Source organism: Megalops cyprinoides, chromosome 6, assembly GCF_013368585.1.
Source record: "Megalops cyprinoides isolate fMegCyp1 chromosome 6, fMegCyp1.pri, whole genome shotgun sequence".
Lineage (NCBI taxonomy): Eukaryota > Metazoa > Chordata > Actinopteri > Elopiformes > Megalopidae > Megalops > Megalops cyprinoides.
This window is the reverse complement of record NC_050588.1, coordinates 17975928-17997379: the sequence shown is the minus strand read 5'-3', so window position 1 is coordinate 17997379 and position 21452 is coordinate 17975928. Positions and strand designations below refer to the sequence as shown.

The 21452-nt window shown below is 44.1% G+C and overlaps 3 protein-coding genes across 3 annotated transcripts; all 3 read right to left on the bottom strand.

The window, feature by feature from the left end:
* Positions 1-2756: 2756 nt before the first annotated feature.
* Positions 2757-7298, bottom strand: si:dkeyp-97e7.9 (DEP domain-containing mTOR-interacting protein). Its single transcript, XM_036531987.1, has 9 exons — positions 7194-7298; positions 6416-6594; positions 5688-5811; positions 5375-5553; positions 4542-4766; positions 4243-4380; positions 3926-3996; positions 3379-3483; positions 2757-3177 (listed from the first exon to the last, which is right to left on the bottom strand). Exons 1-9 carry the CDS (start codon positions 7277-7279, stop codon positions 3052-3054), a joined length of 1233 nt encoding a protein of 410 aa, XP_036387880.1. The 5' UTR covers positions 7280-7298; the 3' UTR covers positions 2757-3051.
* A 2511-nt stretch (positions 7299-9809) lies between these two features.
* On the bottom strand, positions 9810-13788 carry LOC118779355 (troponin C, skeletal muscle-like). The gene is made up of 6 exons (XM_036531416.1): positions 13693-13788; positions 12671-12722; positions 12174-12317; positions 11454-11568; positions 10361-10497; positions 9810-10257 (listed from the first exon to the last, which is right to left on the bottom strand). The coding sequence occupies exons 1-6, from the start codon at positions 13693-13695 to the stop codon at positions 10226-10228; spliced, it is 483 nt and encodes a 160-aa protein (XP_036387309.1). The 5' UTR covers positions 13696-13788; the 3' UTR covers positions 9810-10225.
* Positions 13789-15747: 1959 nt separating this feature from the next.
* Positions 15748-21360, bottom strand: LOC118779354 (troponin C, skeletal muscle). The gene is made up of 6 exons (XM_036531415.1): positions 21255-21360; positions 17755-17809; positions 17450-17593; positions 17137-17251; positions 16458-16594; positions 15748-15889 (listed from the first exon to the last, which is right to left on the bottom strand). The coding sequence occupies exons 1-6, from the start codon at positions 21255-21257 to the stop codon at positions 15858-15860; spliced, it is 486 nt and encodes a 161-aa protein (XP_036387308.1). The 5' UTR covers positions 21258-21360; the 3' UTR covers positions 15748-15857.
* Between the last annotated feature and the right edge of the window lie 92 nt (positions 21361-21452).

Sequence of the window (21452 nt, the reverse complement as noted above, 5' to 3'; positions counted from 1 at the left end):
AGGTAGTGCCTAGCAAAGAGGGGGTAAACAGACTAAAGCTGCATGTACCCGCTAGTGACCAGTAGGGGGCGTCCTGGCTGTAAGATTGACATGTAACATGGAGCGCCGAGACGTTTGGTGCTGCTGCTGGCGCCTTCCTCCGGCAGAAGATCGGATGTGCACCGTGCCTCATAACAACCCTGGGTGGCGCAGTGCTTAACATAGCGCGAAACCCACCTGGACTACTTTCCGTAGACCTGGGGGGCATTACCCGTCCCGTGCCACAGCTGGGGTCAAGTATAAGGTCATCCATAAGTGGTCGAGATGGGATAATGGTGTCCTTTTTGTCCTGGTTTTGGAGGACTCTATGTACTTTGTTAAAGCTCTCCCAGTTGAGTGTTAAAAACACAATTCAGCTTGACCAATCAGCAGGGTTTACACGCAGGTTTCCATTACAAACTGCTGTTAAGGTTGTCCCCGTCTGCACTAAAGCAATGGGATGTGTGTCAGCCATCCTCTTGTAAAAGACCTAATTAGTCTGCCTTTTAGAAATCGCAGCTCATTTGTCACATTTGGGATTGGTTTAAATTTGTCATGTGGATATTTTTGGCACACATACACTATCTGCAGGGTACTTCACAACACTTTGACTTGTGCAGAGTTAATAATTCAGATGGTCTGGGCGCATTCTCGTTAAGCTTCTGGTTCAGATCTTTATCCCCCAGTGTATCCTCCAATGAAAGATGAAGAGCTGACTCCTCTGCTTAACGAAAAAATCTACTGAAATGATCTCTACGCTCTATCATTATATTTTTGTTTGACTTCTACTGTAGAAAATAATGGAGGCTCAATCAATCAGTATTTGTTTAATGACAAAGTGATTGTTACAAAGTTCTTCACAGACAATTAATATTCATATAAACAATTTTATACAAACAACAAGAGTGATTGCAACCCAAATAGATGAGAGATTTCCTTACAGTTACTTTCAGTTACCTTCACACCCTGGCAAGTGTCTCTGTTTCCTTGCCAGGATGTAAATTAAAGGGGGTGCAGCACAGACCCTAAATGCTTATCAAGGACTAAACCACATGTGCAGTCACAACACCTCATTTGAATGCAGGATTTGGAATTATCACTCCCAAACGCAATAACCATGATATGTTTTTGTGATGTGTAATTGCTGCATCACAAGAAGTTGCATCACAAGAAGTGCCACTGTGTCCTGCCCCTACCCCTCTCACTCCCACAAAAATTGCTTGGTTTGCTTTCATTAAAATAGAAATGAATAATGATAATATAACCCAAATGCTGTTGCAATGCTAGTGAAAACATTTATTTAGTATCAAAATCAAACAACATTTCAACTATGGAGGTCTTTTGCTCCATCGCAGCAGTGATGCCAAGACCTTTTCCTGCACACACAGATTTGATTGGGCTCAGTTTGTTTCCCAAACAAACTTTGATGTTAATGCCACTGTCCAAACAAATTGTCCTGCGATCAGTTGTGAATAAGTTCTAAGAACTGCCAGCTCAGTAGAGAGTTCTGTATACCATGGTCTAGCAATCAAAGTTACTAACTGACCTAAACTGCCAGAGTTCCATAGTGGAGCAGGTGTCAGGGCTGGTCCTGCTAAAACAGGACACACTGGCCTTACTGTGACCCCAGACTGCATAGTGTCCCTCAACCTCCCTGTTAGAGCAGAGGGATGCAGGTGCCCGCAGAGCACAGTCCAGAACCCAGGGCTGTTATTTCCACCATAAACACTAAATAAACAAGCAATGGACAATCTGTCATTTGAACTAAAAATAATAAAAACTTAACAGTTCTCTCTCTTTGTGGCCTGCTCTTGGCTTTTTGTTTCTCTTCAGTACCAATCAGTCAATAAATTTGGGTGGCATTATGGTATAGTGGTTACAGAGCATGTGTTGTCACCACAAGGTTTTGTGATCTAATCTCAGGTAGTAAAGTGTTGTTGTACTCTTGTGCACAGTACATAATGTGAATTGCTATTGTAGAATATCTTGCTGTCTGAATGGATAAAAAGGGGTAAAGAAAGCTATGTAAGTCAACCTGGGTGAAAGAGGCTGCTAAAGTCATAGATGGTGTAGTCAATCTTTATTTACTCAAGGGCAGTTCGAGTTGCACATGTTATGCATACATAGGTGAGGAGTAATGGGTTGTTTGTTGACAGAAGGTCAAGGGTACAAAAGAGACAGAGACAGCAGAGGATGGAAGCAGACAGTTGTATCAATGACATGGGTAGCTGGACGTCCAGGTATGGCAGACAGATCAAAGCTTACATGCACAAGATGAAGAAAGACTCAGGTAAGTGGTTGGGTCAGCATGTGTCTTTCCATCCTTATATGGATGTGTGGTAACTGTGCCAAGTGATATTAACCTGCGTTAAGGTCACAGCTTATCATGATGTACTATAACATGAAAAGTGTGTTTCAGGTAACATAACTTGTCTTTGTATCCTATGCAAATGCATAGCTAATCTTATTAACAGTGAGAAACATACTCCTAAAGGATCACATTCATGAATATGATAATGGAAGTTTAAATGAGGCTCATCCACAGGCCGCTGATTAAGATTTATTGTATTGCATCTGTGATGTTGTTAAACGGTACTCCTCACATGAAATGACTGAAATCATTTTAGTTGCAGTAACAAAAAACAACTGGCTTTAAATTAAAATGCACAATGTAAATGTAACAATACAACCTAAAGCACAAATGAGTAAGGACTCAGCTGTTGATGGGGGGGGGGGGGGGGGGTCCTTACCTAAACAGGTGTACGTGCTCATCATGAAAAACAGTTCAGGGCCATTAACAATTTCAAAGGAAGTTCTCTGTCTCTGCTGTTTGTTGCCCACTGGCTGGCACTGGTTGGGAGTGAGACAGCCAGCTAAAACCTGCCGGAGCAGGACTGCATGACAAATGCAGGTAAAAATTGAAAACACAAGAAATGAGTGCCCAGGAGCAACAGTTACCCATGGAAAATAAAAAATAAGAAGCTGTTTGTGAGTCTGTGAAGGCACACTCATGGCAGCTGAGGCCATGCTTAGTCAGTCCAAGGGCTCCATCATCTCTAGCACAACTGTGCGCGGTCCCGTCATGACCAGTCTGGTGACTGCACGGTAGTCCAGGTGGAGGACACACTGGCCATTCACCTGATACACAAACTGGCGCACCTGGGGAAAAACACAGGGGCACTCAGAAACACTACATTACCGACTGATTTTCTATCTGTGTGTGTGTGTTTGTATATATGCAGGTGTCAGTGTGTGAGGTATGTGTGAGTGTCAGTGTGTGTGTGGTGTGTGTGTGTGTGAGCCAGTGTGTGTGTGGTGTGGATATATGTGTGTGTGCGTGCGTGTGTGTGTGTGTGTTACCTTCACTCCTGCAGCAGCAGCAGGTCCCCCCGGATCCACAGCCTGGATGTAACAAGGTGGTGATCCACGAATAACAAATCCCCAGCCCACAGCATCTCCCACCACCTGCAGACACAGACCTTATCTCTCTGACGCTCTGACAATCTGACATACTGACAAACTGTCTTTTCAACACTCTGTCACACTGAAAAACTAGCAGCACTGACACTCACACAATGAGAGACTAAGCCTGGTTCCAGCTGTACAATGAGAAGGAATATAATGAGCCAGCCTGGTTCCAGCTCTACAGTGGAAATGGTGCACTGTACAGGATACTGACAGATGCTCAAGCCTCCACACACTGAGAACATTGCAACAAAATACATAATTACACTGATACCCTCTGGCATGCAGATACTATCACACTGGTTATGGGAAAACCGATACTCTGAGGAGTTAGCATTTAGATACACATTGACACATGACATCACTTAGGCATTGAGACTGCTTAGGCACTGCTGCCATGAGAAGCACACACAGACTCACCACATTCAGGAGGCTCCCTTACCGTCAGAACCCTCTTTATAAAGGGTGCCCCTGGGGACAACAGCTCCTGGCACGTCACACTCCTCCTTAGCACTGTCAATCAGAGTCAGCCAATCAGAGTCAGCCTAGGAAGGTCACTAAAATGCCTTAAAACAAAAAAATACAGTGCAGAAAAACAGAAAGTGGTAAGGATATGTTTATCTTAATGCAATCCTTAATCTGATAATTACAACATCCATGACCGGGAGCAGTCTTCTCATACTCTCTATTGTAGAAGGCAGAGACATCCTCTGTTGACTCAGATTGAGTGCTGTGTAGGGAGCACAGGCAGCCCCTGACCTGATTTTGGGTTGCACTTAGCTAGCGATGCTGAGGAGAGAGCAGCCGGGGGGAAATATCCGCCAGGGCCATTCTGCTGTGAGGGTAAACTCCCGCGCCGTTTGGACGACACCACCCTGATCTCCTTACTGGGCTGTACTGCAGGAGGAGCACACACACACATGCATTTTAGAGGTATCATTGGTTATGTGTTTGTCAATTTTTGTATATTTGCCACTGTTTATTATGTGTTCTTGTGTGTGTGTGTGTGTGTGTGTGTGTGTGTGTGTCTGTGTGTCTGTGTGACCGTGTTTAAGTACCAGACAGAAAAGTGCTGTTGCCGTCCTGGGACGGGGTCCTGCGCAGGACGAAGGGGCTGTCCGTGGAGTCCTCCTGCATCTGAGACCCTGCCTCTCCGGCCCTGCCCAGTCCCAGCCCCTCCCCCTCGCTCTCGCTGAGCAGCTCAGCCAGACGGCGGCGGCGGCGGAAGTTAATGCAGAACTGATAAAGCAGAGCGCTGTCGAAGAAGTGGTGCTTCAGGGACACTGCAGGGAGATGACAGTGAGGAGACTTCAGTTCTCCTTATAACGCAGACAGCATGGGGACGGGACACCGGGGCATGTACAGTAAAATGCAAATTCCCTGTGTTGGCTCTGTGGGATTAGCATGCTGGATTTCACTCTTACGGAGCTCTCGCAGTAGGGTTTCACTGAGCTGCTAACTGAACACTAATCTGGATTTGACAGCTTTTGACTTGAGACATCTTACCTGTCTGAACTGCTATAAGCACAGTGGGGCGTGAACACTGGGCTCCCTCCCCGATTGTTAGAGTCCTGTGGGACCTTTAATGACCACGGTGAGTAAACACATCTCTGCCTAACCTCCTGTAACATTGTGTCACTACCCTAGGGTGACTCTAAGAGGATAGGGACAAGTAAGAAACCACACAGTCATTGACAACAAAATGAAGTGTTACCTGGCCCCATCTACATTTCCAACCAACATCAGCAATCTCTAACTGACTGTCCTTCTTCTTGGCTGCTTGGCCTTCCCTGTACGCAAGCTGACCCCACCTCAGTAACAGAGCTGGAGCCAGCTCTGGGGGTGACGGTTGAGGACTAAAGGAGAAGGGTCAAAGGTCATGCGTCCTCACCATGGTGGATGATTCCGTGCTCCAGCAGAGCGCGGCACAGCTCCAGCCCCTGCCGCCGGCTCTCCGCCTCCCCATTCTGCAGCAGCCAGTCGATCATCTGGCAGCCAGGGAAGGAGCGCTGGTAAGACATGCCCTGCTCCTCCCTCACCTGCAGGATAGAGCTCCGCCCAGAGATCAGCCTGGAGATGAACACTCGCTGTGAGAGACAGAGACAGACAGCACACACACACACACATACACACACACACCATACTCTCACACGTAGACACACTCCCAAGCATGCACACACCTTGTGAGTGGACACTGATCTTACTGTTCATAGAGTCTTTGTCCACGCATGAAGACCTTCACCTCAGTGTTGAAGGGGAAAGTGCCATCATCCTTACGGAAACGGTATAGCAGTTTGGCATCCTTGAAAGCAGAGCGCTTGTCACACACTGAAGCAGAGGCACAGAACACACACGAATAGTCAAACATACACGTCCACAAAAAGTAATAACGTGCCCACGTACACACACACACACACACAGACATGCACAGACTGAATTTCCTTCAACACACACAAACCAAAATTAGGAAATAAAAATAAAGCTGTGATTTTCTATGCCTCTTGTCCAGCCCACAAGCACCATGACTCATTTGCCACTACCATAATTCAGCTTTAGCTGTAATGAGGGATTTTAAAAGTTAAGGAGGGCTCAGTGCTCTGTGTGTGGTACAATAACCTTTGCTGAGGCTGTCACACCAGTGGACAGAATCAACATCAACCAAATCACTACTCACTATCCTGTGGCAGTGATCCTAAATAGATCATGAGCAGGATTTAAAAGCAGTTTTAACAGAGCAGGAGTAGAGTTTGAATGCAGTATGAACAGCGTGTGAAAAGATAATGAATACAGTGTGAATACATCATTCCAGTGTTAAAACCTGAGGGCTGTGGTCAGCTTGTTTTCAGCAGGGAAAAAACATGGCCACCCTTACAGTGCAGAAGAACTGCGACTGGCGATGTGCAGGCGCACCTTGATTGGAGGGTCTGCGTACCATGGTGCACAATGTCATGATCCATGAGGTGCTGCATGAGGCGAACTGCCGTGCCTCTGTCTGGTGCCTCTTTGTGGCTGATCAGCCAGTCAGTCAATTCCTGGGCCACAAAGCAGTTTGGGTACGTGCGCAGGTGATACCTCCTGTCCTTGATCAGCTTGCTGTCATGCAGCCGCAACCTTGGAAGTGAAATACGGCATACAACACAATTTCAACATGATTGTGCTGGTCATTCAGGGTCACTGTGGAGTGTGGTGCTTTGGGAAATCCTGGCTAAGGTACAGCTGCAGTACCACTGGACACATATGACTTAATTTGTATTGTTTCAGTAAATACCCTGTTCATTTATTGATATGTAAACCGTGTATGCCTAAATTAGGGTGTCTGCTATGCAAGTAAGTAAATGAAATAGTTCCAATCTACTTTCTGCTCCCAGGAAACACTCCAGATTCCATGAGTGTTACTCAGATTTCAAGCAAGGAACTCCCCGAAAAAAAACAAAAAAACAAAAAAAAAAAACCACTCTGAACATTGTGGTAACAGCGCTACAACATTGCTGTGTTCCTTTTGACATCCCCACAGCTCCGCAAACGTGATCGTGGGAATGTTGCAGAATGTTGCAGTACATGGACAGTAGTCATTGCCATGGATAGCTGTGTCTTTTCTTAATGTTTTGTGAATGGCACAAAGTTCCACAGTGATCGCCCACACACACACACACACACACACACACACACACACACACACACACTCAGAGAAGGATTCTCACACTTCTTACCTGAGCTGCTCGCCTGCGATCATCACCTCCGCCTTATGCTGCCGAGCTGTGGCTTTCCTCTTCACACTGCTCCCCATTCTCTCCATGTATGTTGCCTCACTCGTACCTCACTCACTCTCGTCTCATGTGAGGCTGAACCCACCTGCCTCTTTATGACATCCTCAGTATTTACCAAACACCTAGCACAGAACCCTACCCACACCCCCCGAGAGATCGATGTTGTGTACACACACAAACACGCACACACTCAGAGGTATACGTGCAGAGGTAAAGACTCACTCACGTACAAACACAAACACACACTCAGAGGTATACGTGCAGAGGTAAAGACTCACTCACGTACAAACACAAACACACACTCAGAGGTATACGTGCAGAGGTAAAGACTCACTCACGTACAAACACAAACACACACTCAGAGGTATACGTGCAGAGGTAAAGACTCACTCACGTACAAACACAAACACACACTCAGAGGTATACGTGCAGAGGTAAAGACTCACTCACGTACAAACACAAACACACACTCAGAGGTATACGTGCAGAGGTAAAGACTCACTCACGTACAAACACAAACACACACTCAGAGGTATACGTGCAGAGGTAAAGACTCGCTCACGTACAAACACAAACACACACTCAGAGGTATACGTGCAGAGGTAAAGACCCACTCACGTACAAACACAAACACACACTCAGAGGTATACGTGCAGAGGTAAAGACCCACTCACGTACAAACACAAACACACACTCAGAGGTATACGTGCAGAGGTAAAGACTCACTCACGTACAAACACAAACACACACTCAGAGGTATACGTGCAGAGGTAAAGACCCACTCACGTACAAACACAAACACACACTCAGAGGTATACGTGCAGAGGTAAAGACTCACTCACGTACAAACACAAACACACACTCAGAGGTATACGTGCAGAGGTAAAGACTCGCTCACGTACAAACACAAACACACACTCAGAGGTATACGTGCAGAGGTAAAGACCCACTCACGTACAAACACAAACACACACATGCGCACACATACATGTACACAGTAACTGGTGGCAGTGTGTGATAATGCAACTCCTTTCTGACTGAAATTGTTCTGATGTGCAATGCTCTGTACAGATTTCTTTTTAGCAATCATCAGTACTCAGTCTTCGCATGTTTTTTAAATAAATGTAATTTCTGATTCCGAAACTCAATGCCTTACAGAATGAATCACATTTACGTCTACACAGAAAACATCACTTCACATCTACATCCATTCAGTTGTAAACAGCTACCTTCATTAAAATGAACAACATATTCTGTGTAAATTAGCTTAAAAATCTGATGATGACCTAATGATGTATATTTAAAAAATCTTTTACAAAAAAAGAGAAATGAAACTGCATTATTTGTGTATGTTGTTTATGACATTTGAAAGAAGGTTCGGTTCAATTGAATGGGCAATGGGTGAACTAAGATACCTTGGAATGCTGTGCAGCGAGAAAGCCACAGAGCAATATGTGCAAGGAATATAAAAACAGTGTGCTCTCTGAAGCTCACAGACTAAACCATTTGAATAAGGTGCCTTTTGGACACTAAGGTCCAGCCAAATAACAGACGAATACAGGATGCCTATATGCCCATGAAAAATAACAAAAATTCACCGAAGTTGCTCTTCCAGTATAGTCTGCAGTTCTACTCATCAAAAAGGTCCATAGCAGACTTAACGGGGTCCTATCGATCAAAACATTTTCATACTTTAGATTAGGGAGTAGGGAAAGTAGTAAAAATGAAATACACGGCAAAACCTACACCAGGGCCCTGTTTTACGCTATTACGCGATATTAAGCCATGCTGTAATCAATAGTACAGTATGCAGGTTTGTGGCACATGACCTGCAAGTCGGTGTTGTACAATTACAGCCTGAGGAGGGCGACATTAATTCACATTATATCTTGCAGCCTTGACCTAGTGTATACAAGAGGGTGCAAATCATCCTATGGCATAAAAATTCACTGAATAAAGTGAGAAATGCTTTGGTACAAGTACATGGTTTTCTAAATGTATTAAGAAAGACATATCTGTACATGTAAATAACAATAACAGTACTGTGTGAGATGTGACATGTTATTCTGGGCCATTTTGGAATTATGGCCATTTTGTTACTATAAACTATCTTCCACAGCATGTCCACCGCCCCAAGTGTCCCAAGTATATAAAACATTATGTTATTATGCTGTACAAATTCTTCTGTTAGAATCATTGGCATCAGGACTTGTGACATCCTCCTCCTTTGTCAATCCTGCAGGATTATGTCAGGTGTGTCTGACCTGTCTGTAATGTTCAGTTGCTATGTCATTCATGTTTGGTATCTAGTTTTAGAAGCACAAATTTCAACTGGCCCTAGTAGGATGAACAAAGGTGTACAGTAGCATTATACTGTAAAAAAAAAAAAAAAGCTCACACCACCAACAGCAGTTCCCGTGGTAGACAGAATGAATGATCAAAAGGAGATTGCTTTGAGCCAAGGAAAAACGGGAAGAAAAGGAAAAAAACAATTTTATTGATTTTCCTCAATCAACATACAGACTGATCAGATGCCAGACCAACTAATCACAAGCCAGGTGTTCTTTTATTATTTCTTTATTTTACCTTTACAAGCATTAGTGCGCAGTCTCCATGGTGACTTGGTGTTGTCTAGAAAGCATCAAACTCTAACTGCTGAGCTAGATGAAACAGAGCTTGGGGGAGGGGCGCCAGGTGTCTTGGGATTGTGAAGCGCACCCCATGTGGCAGTATGAACTGCACTCCCCAGCATAGCTTCTAGGCCAGGATCTTTATGCAGTGCTCCACCCTGGATGTGACTATAGAGGGGAAAGGGGATCAAAGCGCACAGGACCCTCATCCAGGTGTCTGTCTGTCAAAGAGGCCGAGTTCTGTAAATGGAGTGGGGGTGAGAGAGGAGGACAGGCCTGTTGGGTTAGAGGTCATTGGGGTCAGCAGGGGGTCGTGGGGAGGAGGAATGTCCTTGAGTCCCTGTTTTACTGCACATTTTCCATCATCTTGAGGAATTCTGCAAAAAAAACACAACAATGGTAAAACAATTTAATTGTAGGGAAAAGACATATCTTGTTCCTTCCACAGACCGACAACAATGCCGTCGCCCCGGGACCCACCATCGAAGTCCAGCATGCCGTCTGCGTTTTTGTCTCCATCCTTCAGGAGCTCATCGATCTCGTCCTCTGTGATGGGCTCCCCGGTGCTGCGCATGATCAGAGCAAACTCCTCCCTGTCGATGTAGCCGTCAGCGTTCCTGCAAGAGACAGCAGCGAGTTTAAGATGCACGATGCTCCCTGATGCAGCAAACACTTCGACATTGAATAGGCTGTTCACTTGAAAACATGTGAGGCGCTGTGCAAAACCTTTTGGAGACGGTTCTGTCTAGAGCTTCATAAACAGAGCCATTGCACTTCTTCTATCACAGACATAGAAGGCCGTCAATGTCAGGTTTTGTCATGAGTACATTTGTTATTATTATATACAGTCTGTATGCTTTTTTAATATTTCAAATTAAACTGTAGCTGTTTAGACGCACAGTATGTCTTGTATTATTATTGGATTGCTTACATATTATTTCTATTTCTCAGTTTTAACTGGCCCGTCTGTTTCTTGAGTCTATAATTTATATATGGGTGCTCTGATCCACAAGGCTTCTGTAACTGGATATTAAGTTCAGCACTATCTCTGTCATATAAGTGTCTGCAGAACTTTTTTGCAGCCCTGAAGGAAATCACATGGATGACTGGCTGAGGGGAGGGTAAGGGTCACGGACTGTTAGAACTCCATGATGTAGTGATTCTTCTAATGCACTGGTTGGGGTGTCATAAACAACAGCCACCTGAAGTCAGAGGATTGTCTTGCCCCCAAAACCTGTGTCTTCTTTGCATGACAGACAGAAGTATTTAAATAAACTTAAGATAGGAAAGGCGTAAATTGAAGCCCTATCAGTCACTACTGTGGTATAATGGGGCTTGAAACCGGAGATCACAAATTCGATTCCCATGGAGCGTTGCCCTCCAATGAACCCTGGAGCCAGGTATCATTATCATACATATAGAGTATTTTCTGCACAAATAAATAATGTGATGAAATTACTGCAAGTTTGTATATTACCATATAAGCTCCACATGAGTTTGAAGCATCGTAGCCTTTCATTGGCTACAAAGGGCACACAGACAGCCAATCACCTGAGAGGGTGAGGTAACGTACTTGTCGAATACACGGAAACACTCTGCCAACTCCTCCTCACTCTTGCCAGCCTGGTCCTCCTTTAGCTGTCGGACCATCATGACCAAGAACTCCTCAAAGTCGATGGTACCGCTGCCTGTGATGAAGGGGGCGAAGGGATTCACCTCAGTCATCTGACTGACACAATAATACTGCATGCGTTCCAGAACTTGTTGATGTCTGATGTTGCCCAAATGAAGAGTACTTTGTACAGTTCTTCCAAAAACACAGTGGCACATACAGTGCCAATCAAAAGTTTGGACAGACTTTTCTTTATTTATTTTTACCATTTTCCACATTTTAGAATAATAGTAACAACATTCAAACTATGAAATAACCTACACGGAATTATGCAGACAAAAAGTGTTAACCAGATCAAAACTATCTTATATTTTCGATTCTTCAAAATAGGCCAACTTTTTAAGAAAATTTTTCTTAAATTCATTCATTCATTCATTCATTCATAGGCATCAACTTTGCTATTTGTATTTGTCTAAGAAACAAATTTGAAACATTTAAGCATACGTCTTCAGATCAAAATGTCTTTGAATGCATGCTTCCCATTATCAGAATCAGGTGTGTCCAAAGTTTTGAGTGGAACTGTAGTCAAACCGGACTTTAAGGGGTTAACACGTTATATCTCTAGAATGTGTCTCCTTTCGGCGCAGAATGGGTTTTTAAAGTGCATTAGACTTCACTCACCGTCCTCATCGACCTCCTCAATGATTTCATCCAGCTCCTCTCGTGTGGGGTTCTGGCCCAGCATCCTCATGACGGTACCCAACTCCTTGGTGCTGATATCACCGCCACCGTCAGTGTCGAACATGTCGAAGGCGGCCTTGAACTCTGGGAGATCGTGGTGAGAACATTCAGAAACCAATGGACTGGTAACGGTTCTGCGCTTAACTACAGGGAGACTCTTACTGTTTTATCTGTGTAGGTATTTTAAAATTCTGTTCAATCACCGATTGAATCCATTTTTACGGTTTCGTACTTTGCTCTTCAAAAAATGTTCAGAAATCAACATCAAAGCAGCAGAAGTGAAATAATTATACTATATGCTGATAGAAGCAGCAGCAATGCGATATCCTGTTGCTTTTATTAATAATAAAATTCTGGTGAAATGTGATGCAATGATAATTTTTATGAAGCCCCTGCGTTTCTCTTTAAACTTCATGGACGACTGCACGTGCACTCACCGGCGATCATTTCCTCGCTCAAGTAAGAGCGGGCCTCCATTTGCGCTTCACTCTATAACAACCATAACACATTCATCATTAGCATCATCACCATCATCATCATCATCATCACCCCAATGCAGTGAGGCCAGGAGATACACATTATCTTCCCTGCAATTTCGACTTTACTACCATTGTGACGCTAATATACGGGTTTATATTAGTAGGGAATTCCGACCAGCGCTCCGATGATCACTTCAGTAGTATAGAGGTCATTTCTGTAGCTATAAATACAGCCAGCGACAGTCGGATTACATGACACCCTCTGTGGGAAAATTTCCGCGCCCAGCTGGGACCCGACACATTAGCTCTCTTGCTCTGGCTCTAAATGGCCGTGTCGAAACACAATTCCGCGGAATCTGCCTGATAAGCACATAATCCTCGTGGCCTGAGACGGAGCAGCCGGGCCATCTAAAGCTCGCGCTCCAGCCAATTCCCTCTCCCCTCCGCACTCATCCTGCAACAACTGCCAAATCTCCCGTAATCCTTCCTTACTTTTTTAGATACCCAGAAATTAACAGTGCATGTCGAAAATATTCGACAAGAATACGTAATAATATGCAATATCTTACATGACATTATATGATATATGCCCGAAACTAGATTTTAAAATAGCCTATTTTATACGCCTAATATTAGATTATATCCATAAATGTCACTTTTAATTAGCACTTTTATTCAGTTCATATAAAGTTTATAAAGTCTCTTTGCAGTTACACCTAATTTGATATTTTGGGCTAATGACGAAATTTTCTTCATGCTTCTGCACTTAAGATTTGTAACTTTATCTAAAGTGACACTAGTTGACATACATTGTCGTACATGAATTTTAATGCAAAAGAATGATAGAGCCAAAATATCGTTCTATATTTTTTATTCATAATTCATATTCACAACCCTATTGAAATCAATTTCATTGTCTGTCACGGTTTTTCTCCCAAGAAAGCCCTAGGTAAACCTCAACGCGGGTGAGTTAAGCTTACCATGGCTGCTGATTAGTTTCCCCCAAATTTCCACGGAAAAAAGCCAGAGGGACGGTCAGTCCGCGTGCACCTGAACAGAAAGACTAGACGTCAGCTTGGGAGTTCAGACTCACTTAAAACTGGCTACCAGAGACACGCCCCCTATCATGCACTGGCATCCAGAATTAGAAACTTCAACTTTTAGGGTTCGGAAGCGGCTGCAAGCCAATCGAATTCTGGAACGAATGGTGGTCGCCGTGAGTCTCACAACATCGTTTTGATGCGGCGTCCACTTCGCACACAGAGAAATGCGGGACAAAAAAGGGGAAGCCACACACTGTAGCATTTATAAAAGGACCCGGGGTAGCAATAAAGTCATTTGACTCTTTGAGAGGGCATAGAGACTACATGTCGGAAACTTCTCGGTATTTTGATTTTTCTAATCGTGCGTTTTGGACTTTGCGGTATGTTGTGGATTTAGGTGTGTGGTTAATTTACTCGTCTCTTGCTCCGGATTTAAAGTGCAATCTGTCATTCAGGATCTTTGGACTGCAGCGTTCCTTGCAAACGATCCTGCCAAACTAGAAGCTGGAGGAGATCGACCAGGAAGTTTCACATAATTTTTTGGTTGGTTGGGCGGGTTGTATTATCTTACCGTAGAAACATTGGATACGTTGATGTTCCTGTCTGAATGCAGTTTTAAAGAGGAAGAAACACCTATGCAGTAGGAGTTAGTATTAATGTTATTAGCAGGTGTGTGTGGTGGCATCAGAAATGCAATAATGCTCTGTGGTGGAGGCACTTTAACGTAACTGTGTGTAACTCTAGCCTTCGAGAAAGTGCTTGTGCTACACAAGCAAGGAGCCAGGAATAGCTTCTGTCTCACAGGTATGTGGAGCCATGAGAGCAATGCTGCAGTAAACATGAGCTTTGGACTTTCCTTATTTGGCTGTGATATCCCCCAAGTGGAGAGCAGAGAAATGGGGGTGGGGGAGTAGTGGAGGAGGGGGTGGGGGTCAGGGGCTATATACTCAAGGGTTGTGTGGGCTTTTTGAGGAGGGACCGAAGTTGGCGTGCGACAGCTGCAGTTTTAAGAACCTTCGACACCTCCATCCCAAGTGCTGAAACTACAGCTTTTTAAAGACTCTCATCTGCATCTTACCTGCTGTGCAGAATCTGGCAAATGCTGTCAGACCTCCAGTTAGAGAGGAAAATGGGGAGGCAGCTGGGGGAAAGGCACATGCACACACTACTGAGGGAATACTCTAGAATCAAGGGACCAGATTGGCATGCGAAACAATATTCCAGCACAGATCCTTGAAAGTGGCTAAGGTTTTGAAAATGTTGTGACGAGTGGTAAGAACATTTCGCTGCTGCTAAACAAACCTGGGGAAGGGGGGTACAACCGCTGTGATACAGGGTGAAAGAAGGAGGGAGACAAGAAGAGTTGAGCAAGAAGGAGGTCAATGAAAGGGAGGAGTTTGGAAAGAAATGAAGGAGTGAAGACTGCTCACTGCAACTGTGATCAATGCCTGGAGAATCTCTGGTCACCTGCTTCAGAAAAGAGAATGGAGGAATTCTATCTTTCTCAAGAGCTGTTACAGGTTTCACCGGGTTTCATTATGGGTTTATTTCTTGATATTTTCCTCTCTAGAATTCATCAGTGTTTTCAAGAAAAGGAGAAGAAAAGGAAATATCATGGTTTTCAGCTGAATATGAAAACATGTATTAAGACAAACAAAGAACAACAACACAAGAGCAACCAAGAAACAACAAGAGAAATTATTAAATTCACACCCGCCCCAAATTACAAATCATAATAACATGACAAGGAGCCACAGTGGTCTGAGGCAAAGCTAGAAACAGGTTTATTTGCAAGGCACTCTGTCCAGGGTGGGTGTGTGGGAGGGGGGGGGGGGGGGGTCTTTAGCAGCAGCAGGTGTACAGGAGGACAGCTGGGGGTGGGGTGGGGGAGGTTTCTTCTCCTTACAGAGGACTGGAGCTGATATTTATACTCCTCTCAAAGTCCCTTGGCACCAGCAGGAGGGAGGTCCATCTTCCATTCTCTGATTTCTGTTTTTTTTTTTTTTCTCCATGTTATTCAGCACTCTATCCCCTCTCTGGAGACTGGAGGAACTGTTTCTATCTTATCCAGCAGAGGGAGCTGTAGAGGAATGTGTTCTGTTCTACTGAATGTTCTCCATCATTTTCAGCCACTCTGTAAAAAATGTTGAGAAAGATGGAAAAAAAGCAACTGAAACACGCACACACTCACTCTCTCTCTCTTTCTCTGTCTCTCTCTCTCTCTCTCTACAATATGCACATACATTCACACATATATATTATGGTAGTGTTTCTGTTTCACATACCATTTTCTACTTTGATTTGTCTGTGCCCTTTCAAATGCCTAATAAACCCATAAAATGAGTAGGATTCAAATCCTTTCATGCAACCTATCCTCATACCTCATATCCCAATTAAGAGATGAAGTGAGGAATGAAGGCTTTCAGCTGAGGAATCAGTTGTCCTCACATACACAATTTCTTGCTAAGAAAGTCGACAGAGATTTTAGTCTCCTAAAGGGGGCACTGCTGAGATACTTTTTGTTGATAGCAGGAACAATCTGATCTACAGTTATAGATTCTGATAGCCTGCTTTTGTTCATTATAGTGTAGATTAGATATGGGTAGAAGAACTACAGAATCTAAACTGTGAAGTTATAGAATACTGGAATACTGCAACCCCCTGTGTGCGTGTGACTGTGCGTGTGCGTGTGTGAGTCTCACCATCAAAGTCTATCTTGCCGTCATTGTTTTTGTCCCCGTCTGCCATCAGCTCATCGATCTCGTCCTCTGTCACTGGCTCCCCTGCTGAGCGCAGGATCTCCCCAAACTCCTCCCGGTCAATGAAGCCATCACCATTCCTGAGGGTGGGGAAAGGTGTCAGAAGAACAGGACCCCCCCCCCCCCCAACTCCGACTCCTTCTGAAACATACATATATACATGCTAGCTCCGTTTCTCTCTCTTGCACATGGTCTCTCCTTTACACTTTCTTATAATCAAGCACACACAATTTGTTTCTTTGTCTCTGTTTCCATCTTTTCCATTTCCATTTAAAATTATTCATTTGGCAAATGCTTTTATCCAAAGCAACACACTAGATGTGAACTGTTCTCAGAACAGTCACAGCAGAGTGCAGTCAGAGGGTGCTAACAAATAGCACAGAGCTCACTGTCTCAGAACAATCACAAGAGAATTCAAATAAAGGGGGCTCATAGAACTCATAGCTCCTTGTCATGAACATTCATAGGAGCTCCAAGGTTGCCTTAAATGTTATGCAATGGTAGAGCAGTTGTGACTGGGTTCAGAGTTTGTGTGTGTATGCGTGTCTGAGAAAGAGACACAGAGAGGGGGGTTAAGAGACAGAGCACTGCCCTTCCCTTATTGGAAATGTAGGTGACATACTTGTCAAACACACGGAAGAATTCTGACAGCTCTTCCTCAGTCTTGCCGGCCTGGTCCTCCTTTAGCTGCTGGACCATCATGACCAGGAACTCCTCGAAGTCGATGGTACCGCTGCCTTGGAGCAGGGGAATATGAGGACAGACAGACACACACACACATTGTGGGCAATAGATACTCACAAACACCTACATATCAGTGACAGACTTGGGCACAGTCCATCCATTTGTCTCCCTCCGGGGCTGACACACAGACGTCCTGTGACTGTGGCAGTGTTGAAGCAGCACTGCATATGACCTGTGACCTCTGACCTTACCGTCCTCATCAACCTCCTCGATGATGGCATCCAGCTCCTCTCGTGTGGGGTTCTGGCCCAGCATCCTCATGACGGTACCCAACTCCTTGGTGCTGATATCACCGCCACCGTCAGTGTCGAACATGTCAAAGGCGGCCTTGAACTCTGGGAGAATACAGTTGGCAAACGTTGGAAGACAGGCAAGTTTTCACAAGTCCATCACAGACAACCAGTGAACTGAGTGTAGATGTACTGGTCATCTTATTACCTTTCTTGTAATCATTCCTATGATAAAAGCATTGAGTAAACAGTTGGAAGCTACTCACCGGCAATCATCTCCTCACTCAGGAAAGAGCGAGCGTCAGTCTGTGCGTCGGTGGGCTGAAGGCGAAAGAGAAAACATTGTGAACACAGCCAGCTACAGTCACAACAGCCCAATGACATTGACCTAGTCACTGTGGCTACGTGTGTCTGATGCTCATCTGTCTGGATGCTTCATTCTGAAGACAGCAATCTCTAACAGCAGCTAGCAGCACTTTTCCTTGAATTCTGATGGTCCATCTGATCAGATTACATAAAATAAGGGGGGGAAGCTAGAACTTCAGCAGTGGTTAGGAAGAAAGCTCATGACCACATCAGCCACACTTTCCCTAATGACACAATTTTAACAGAGTGTCCACATACCCAAAATACCCCCAGAGCCTGCTGCACATAAATTATTTTCCAAGGTTTTGCCAGCCATTTGTTAGCCAAGGGACACTTAATTCAGTGACAACCTGAACACATACAAGCTTAAAGAGGATCTCCACACAGGATTTCAGTTTGTTCTGTAATGTAATTCTTGCCGTTTACAATAAAAGGCATTTAAAAAATGTTATATTTGCTCTGGACTTCAAGCTTTTGTTGGACAAGATGCAATGTACGGTAACCTCTAAGACCTGGCAAAAGAGAAGCACAAGAAAAACAAGCAGAATGACAAATGGAGTTTTAATTCTGATAACAGCTGCATTTAATCTGTAGTTACTGTCTGTCTTCTCACTTCAGTATCATTGCTATTATCACAATGATCAATGTGGCAGCAGTGTAGCCTAGTGTTTAAAGAACATAACAATCAGCTGGCTGTGTGTTCCATATTCAGATGAGGCCCTGCTACTGTACGCTGGTTCCATGTACTCAACGCAAATAGCTCTGTCAAAAATCATATAAAATGTGTGAAAATAATGGTATTATTTCTACTACAGCTACCACTGCTACTAGAAATAATAATGACAACGGTAATACGTAAACTGGCAACTCCTGTAACAGATTAGTGTATAATTTTGATGTAGATAGAATATGTATCAAATATAATGAAAATGGGGGCTACTAACTATGTCATTTTATGGAAAGATCAGCAACAACTTTTAAAAGAGAACGAAACAGAAGAAGGCAAGCAGGGGGAAACTGTGATGAGCAGCAGCAGAGATTTAGGCCGTCACAGCAGACTAGACAGGCAATGTAAAGAGAGCCGTTAACATGCTGCCACTGCAATGAGAAATGTGAGGCACAGAGTGGCCTGCTGGCCGCCAGGGGCTCGACCTGTCATCACCTCCCATCCACAAGGTAGGTATGGGCACAATCCTCGCATAGCTGACCACACTTACCATCACGGTACATTCTTTCTTATATACACACTCACACACACACACACACACATACCTACACATATATGCTGCAAAGACAGATCTGTCCAAATTTCTTACTACACTCTCTGACCCACAAGACTGGGCATGTGACAGTTCTTCATTAGATTTCTGGAGGGCAGGATAGTCTAAATCAGGTTGAATTCCAGAGGTGACTTCAAACATCAATAGCCTCACAAGTCTGTATATTATAGTTTTATATTTGGACTAGATTGCTCACATGCAATTGCATATGTACTTCAAAGGTGAAACATCTTCTCATAACTGACTGGGTATGTTCGTAACTATGAATGTTGTAATCGATGCAGCTCTGGTATGTCTCTAATGGTGAGAACATGATGTTTGGTTATTGAGGAGAAAAACGGTAATCTTAATGGCTCTCTCATACATGTGTGTATCAGGATGATGCTACCTCTGTCCAACAAGAAGCCTTCCTTTGGTCTAGCTCTGTCAGAGAAAATTATCATCCACTAAAAGACAGGCTATGCTGTCCTCCTAAAATTAGAGTAAATTCAGACTGCGTTGCCTCAGGGTGAGTGAGACTGTCACTGCCCTGATTGGCTGGAATCCACCCACCTGTTTTTCTCGAGGGTGTTGATGATAGCCAACCACAGCTGAGGCTGATGTCCCCCCACTAATTCTAACCCCCCCACACACACACACACCCTGACACACCTGAGCCGCCCCATCAGCTCTGCAAATCTGCCCTCAACACCTCAGCACCCTCTCTCACCCTGACTCCCTGCTGTGTTCATATACAGTAAGCACCACCACGCCCCCTGCACCCCACACCCCTGCCTGGCCACAGTTTCAAAGCTCACTGTTTCACTTCATCTTCTCACTCACCTCTCATTCACTTATTCATTTTTTCGCTGCTTTTGTCTATATTCATTTTTCTCTCTCACACACATACACTTTCTCTAAGCTACAGGTGACTAGCATATGTGAAAATAAGCAAAATTCTGCTGCCCATCACTGCTGCCCAGAAAGAGCCGCTGATCACAGTAAATGCAGCAGATAGCACCCGGATAGCGAGGAATGTTCTCACCGCGAAGCCATGATGTGATGTAAAGTGATAACATCACACAAACATCGCAGACATGTTGTAAGAATGCTACTAGGTAGCTGGTTGCCAAAAAGAACTGCAGAACATAATTTGCTGGATCACCACATACAGCATGAACCACTGAACCAAGGAAAATTGATAACCCTCATCAGAGTTGCTAACCTCATTTTAGCATCAGTGTTCATGAAACACTTTATATTTCATTCCTGCTCCCCACTCTGTGGGATTTAACCTTTAACTTACAAAACTCTTTCCCCCAAAAACTATGTGGTGTTACATAGCATTACATTACATGCATTTAGCAGATTCTCTCATCCAGAGCAACTTCCAGCACAACAGAACATCAGGTTCAGGTTAAAAAGCTTTTCAATGTGTCCCAGACAATATTACTGACTAGCAAAGAACAGGAACAGTAGAACAATGCTGCGTTCAAAAATTGCAATTGGAAATGATATTAAAATTTAGCTAACTATTAATATTATTACATATGGTTCAAGTTATCGATTGGTCAAATTCAGTCTTCACTACACAGTCTGCACTACAGTTTTCATCACTAACCTGTCTGTCAAAGTTCTGACAATGTGACAAACTCACACTCTTGGAGGAACTCAGTTAGCCTTTCTCAAACAGAACAAGCACTCCAAAGAATATCTTTATCCAACACAACCTTTATGAACACACCTCAAACAGAGAGCCTTTGCACTAAAGAAACAAAGAGACAAACAGATATCAGGACCAGATTCTTCTCTGCAATCTCCACTGATAAATATATCCGCCAGACCAGGCTGAGACCGAAGACTGAGAGCAAAATGCAGGTGTGTGTACAGGTGTGTGTAGGGAGTCCACAGAACTGAGGGCCCAGGACTGTGTGCTCAGCAGACAGACATTTGCACAGACAGACAGACAGGGGGTGCAGCCAAAATATGGATAGATGCCTTCCTGGATCAAGTATTCTCTAAAACATCTTCAGTAAATCACTGCTAATAGAGCAGTGCTGTTTATCCTCCCTCTAACAAACACACCCTTGCACACACACACACACACACACACACACACACAGAGCACTGGAGGTCCTTACCATGGTTCTGGGCTATCAGAAGTGCTCAAGCCTCAGAAACTCCTATATGCAAACTGCAGATGTCCTGCTAAACTCTGCCTAATATTCCTGCTCACTCCCTCAATAAGTACCCTCAAACCCCAAAGCACTTTCCCAGAAAATACTCAGGATTGGGCAAGGGCCCCCTGGGCACTTGCTCCTGATGACCAATCACGGTGT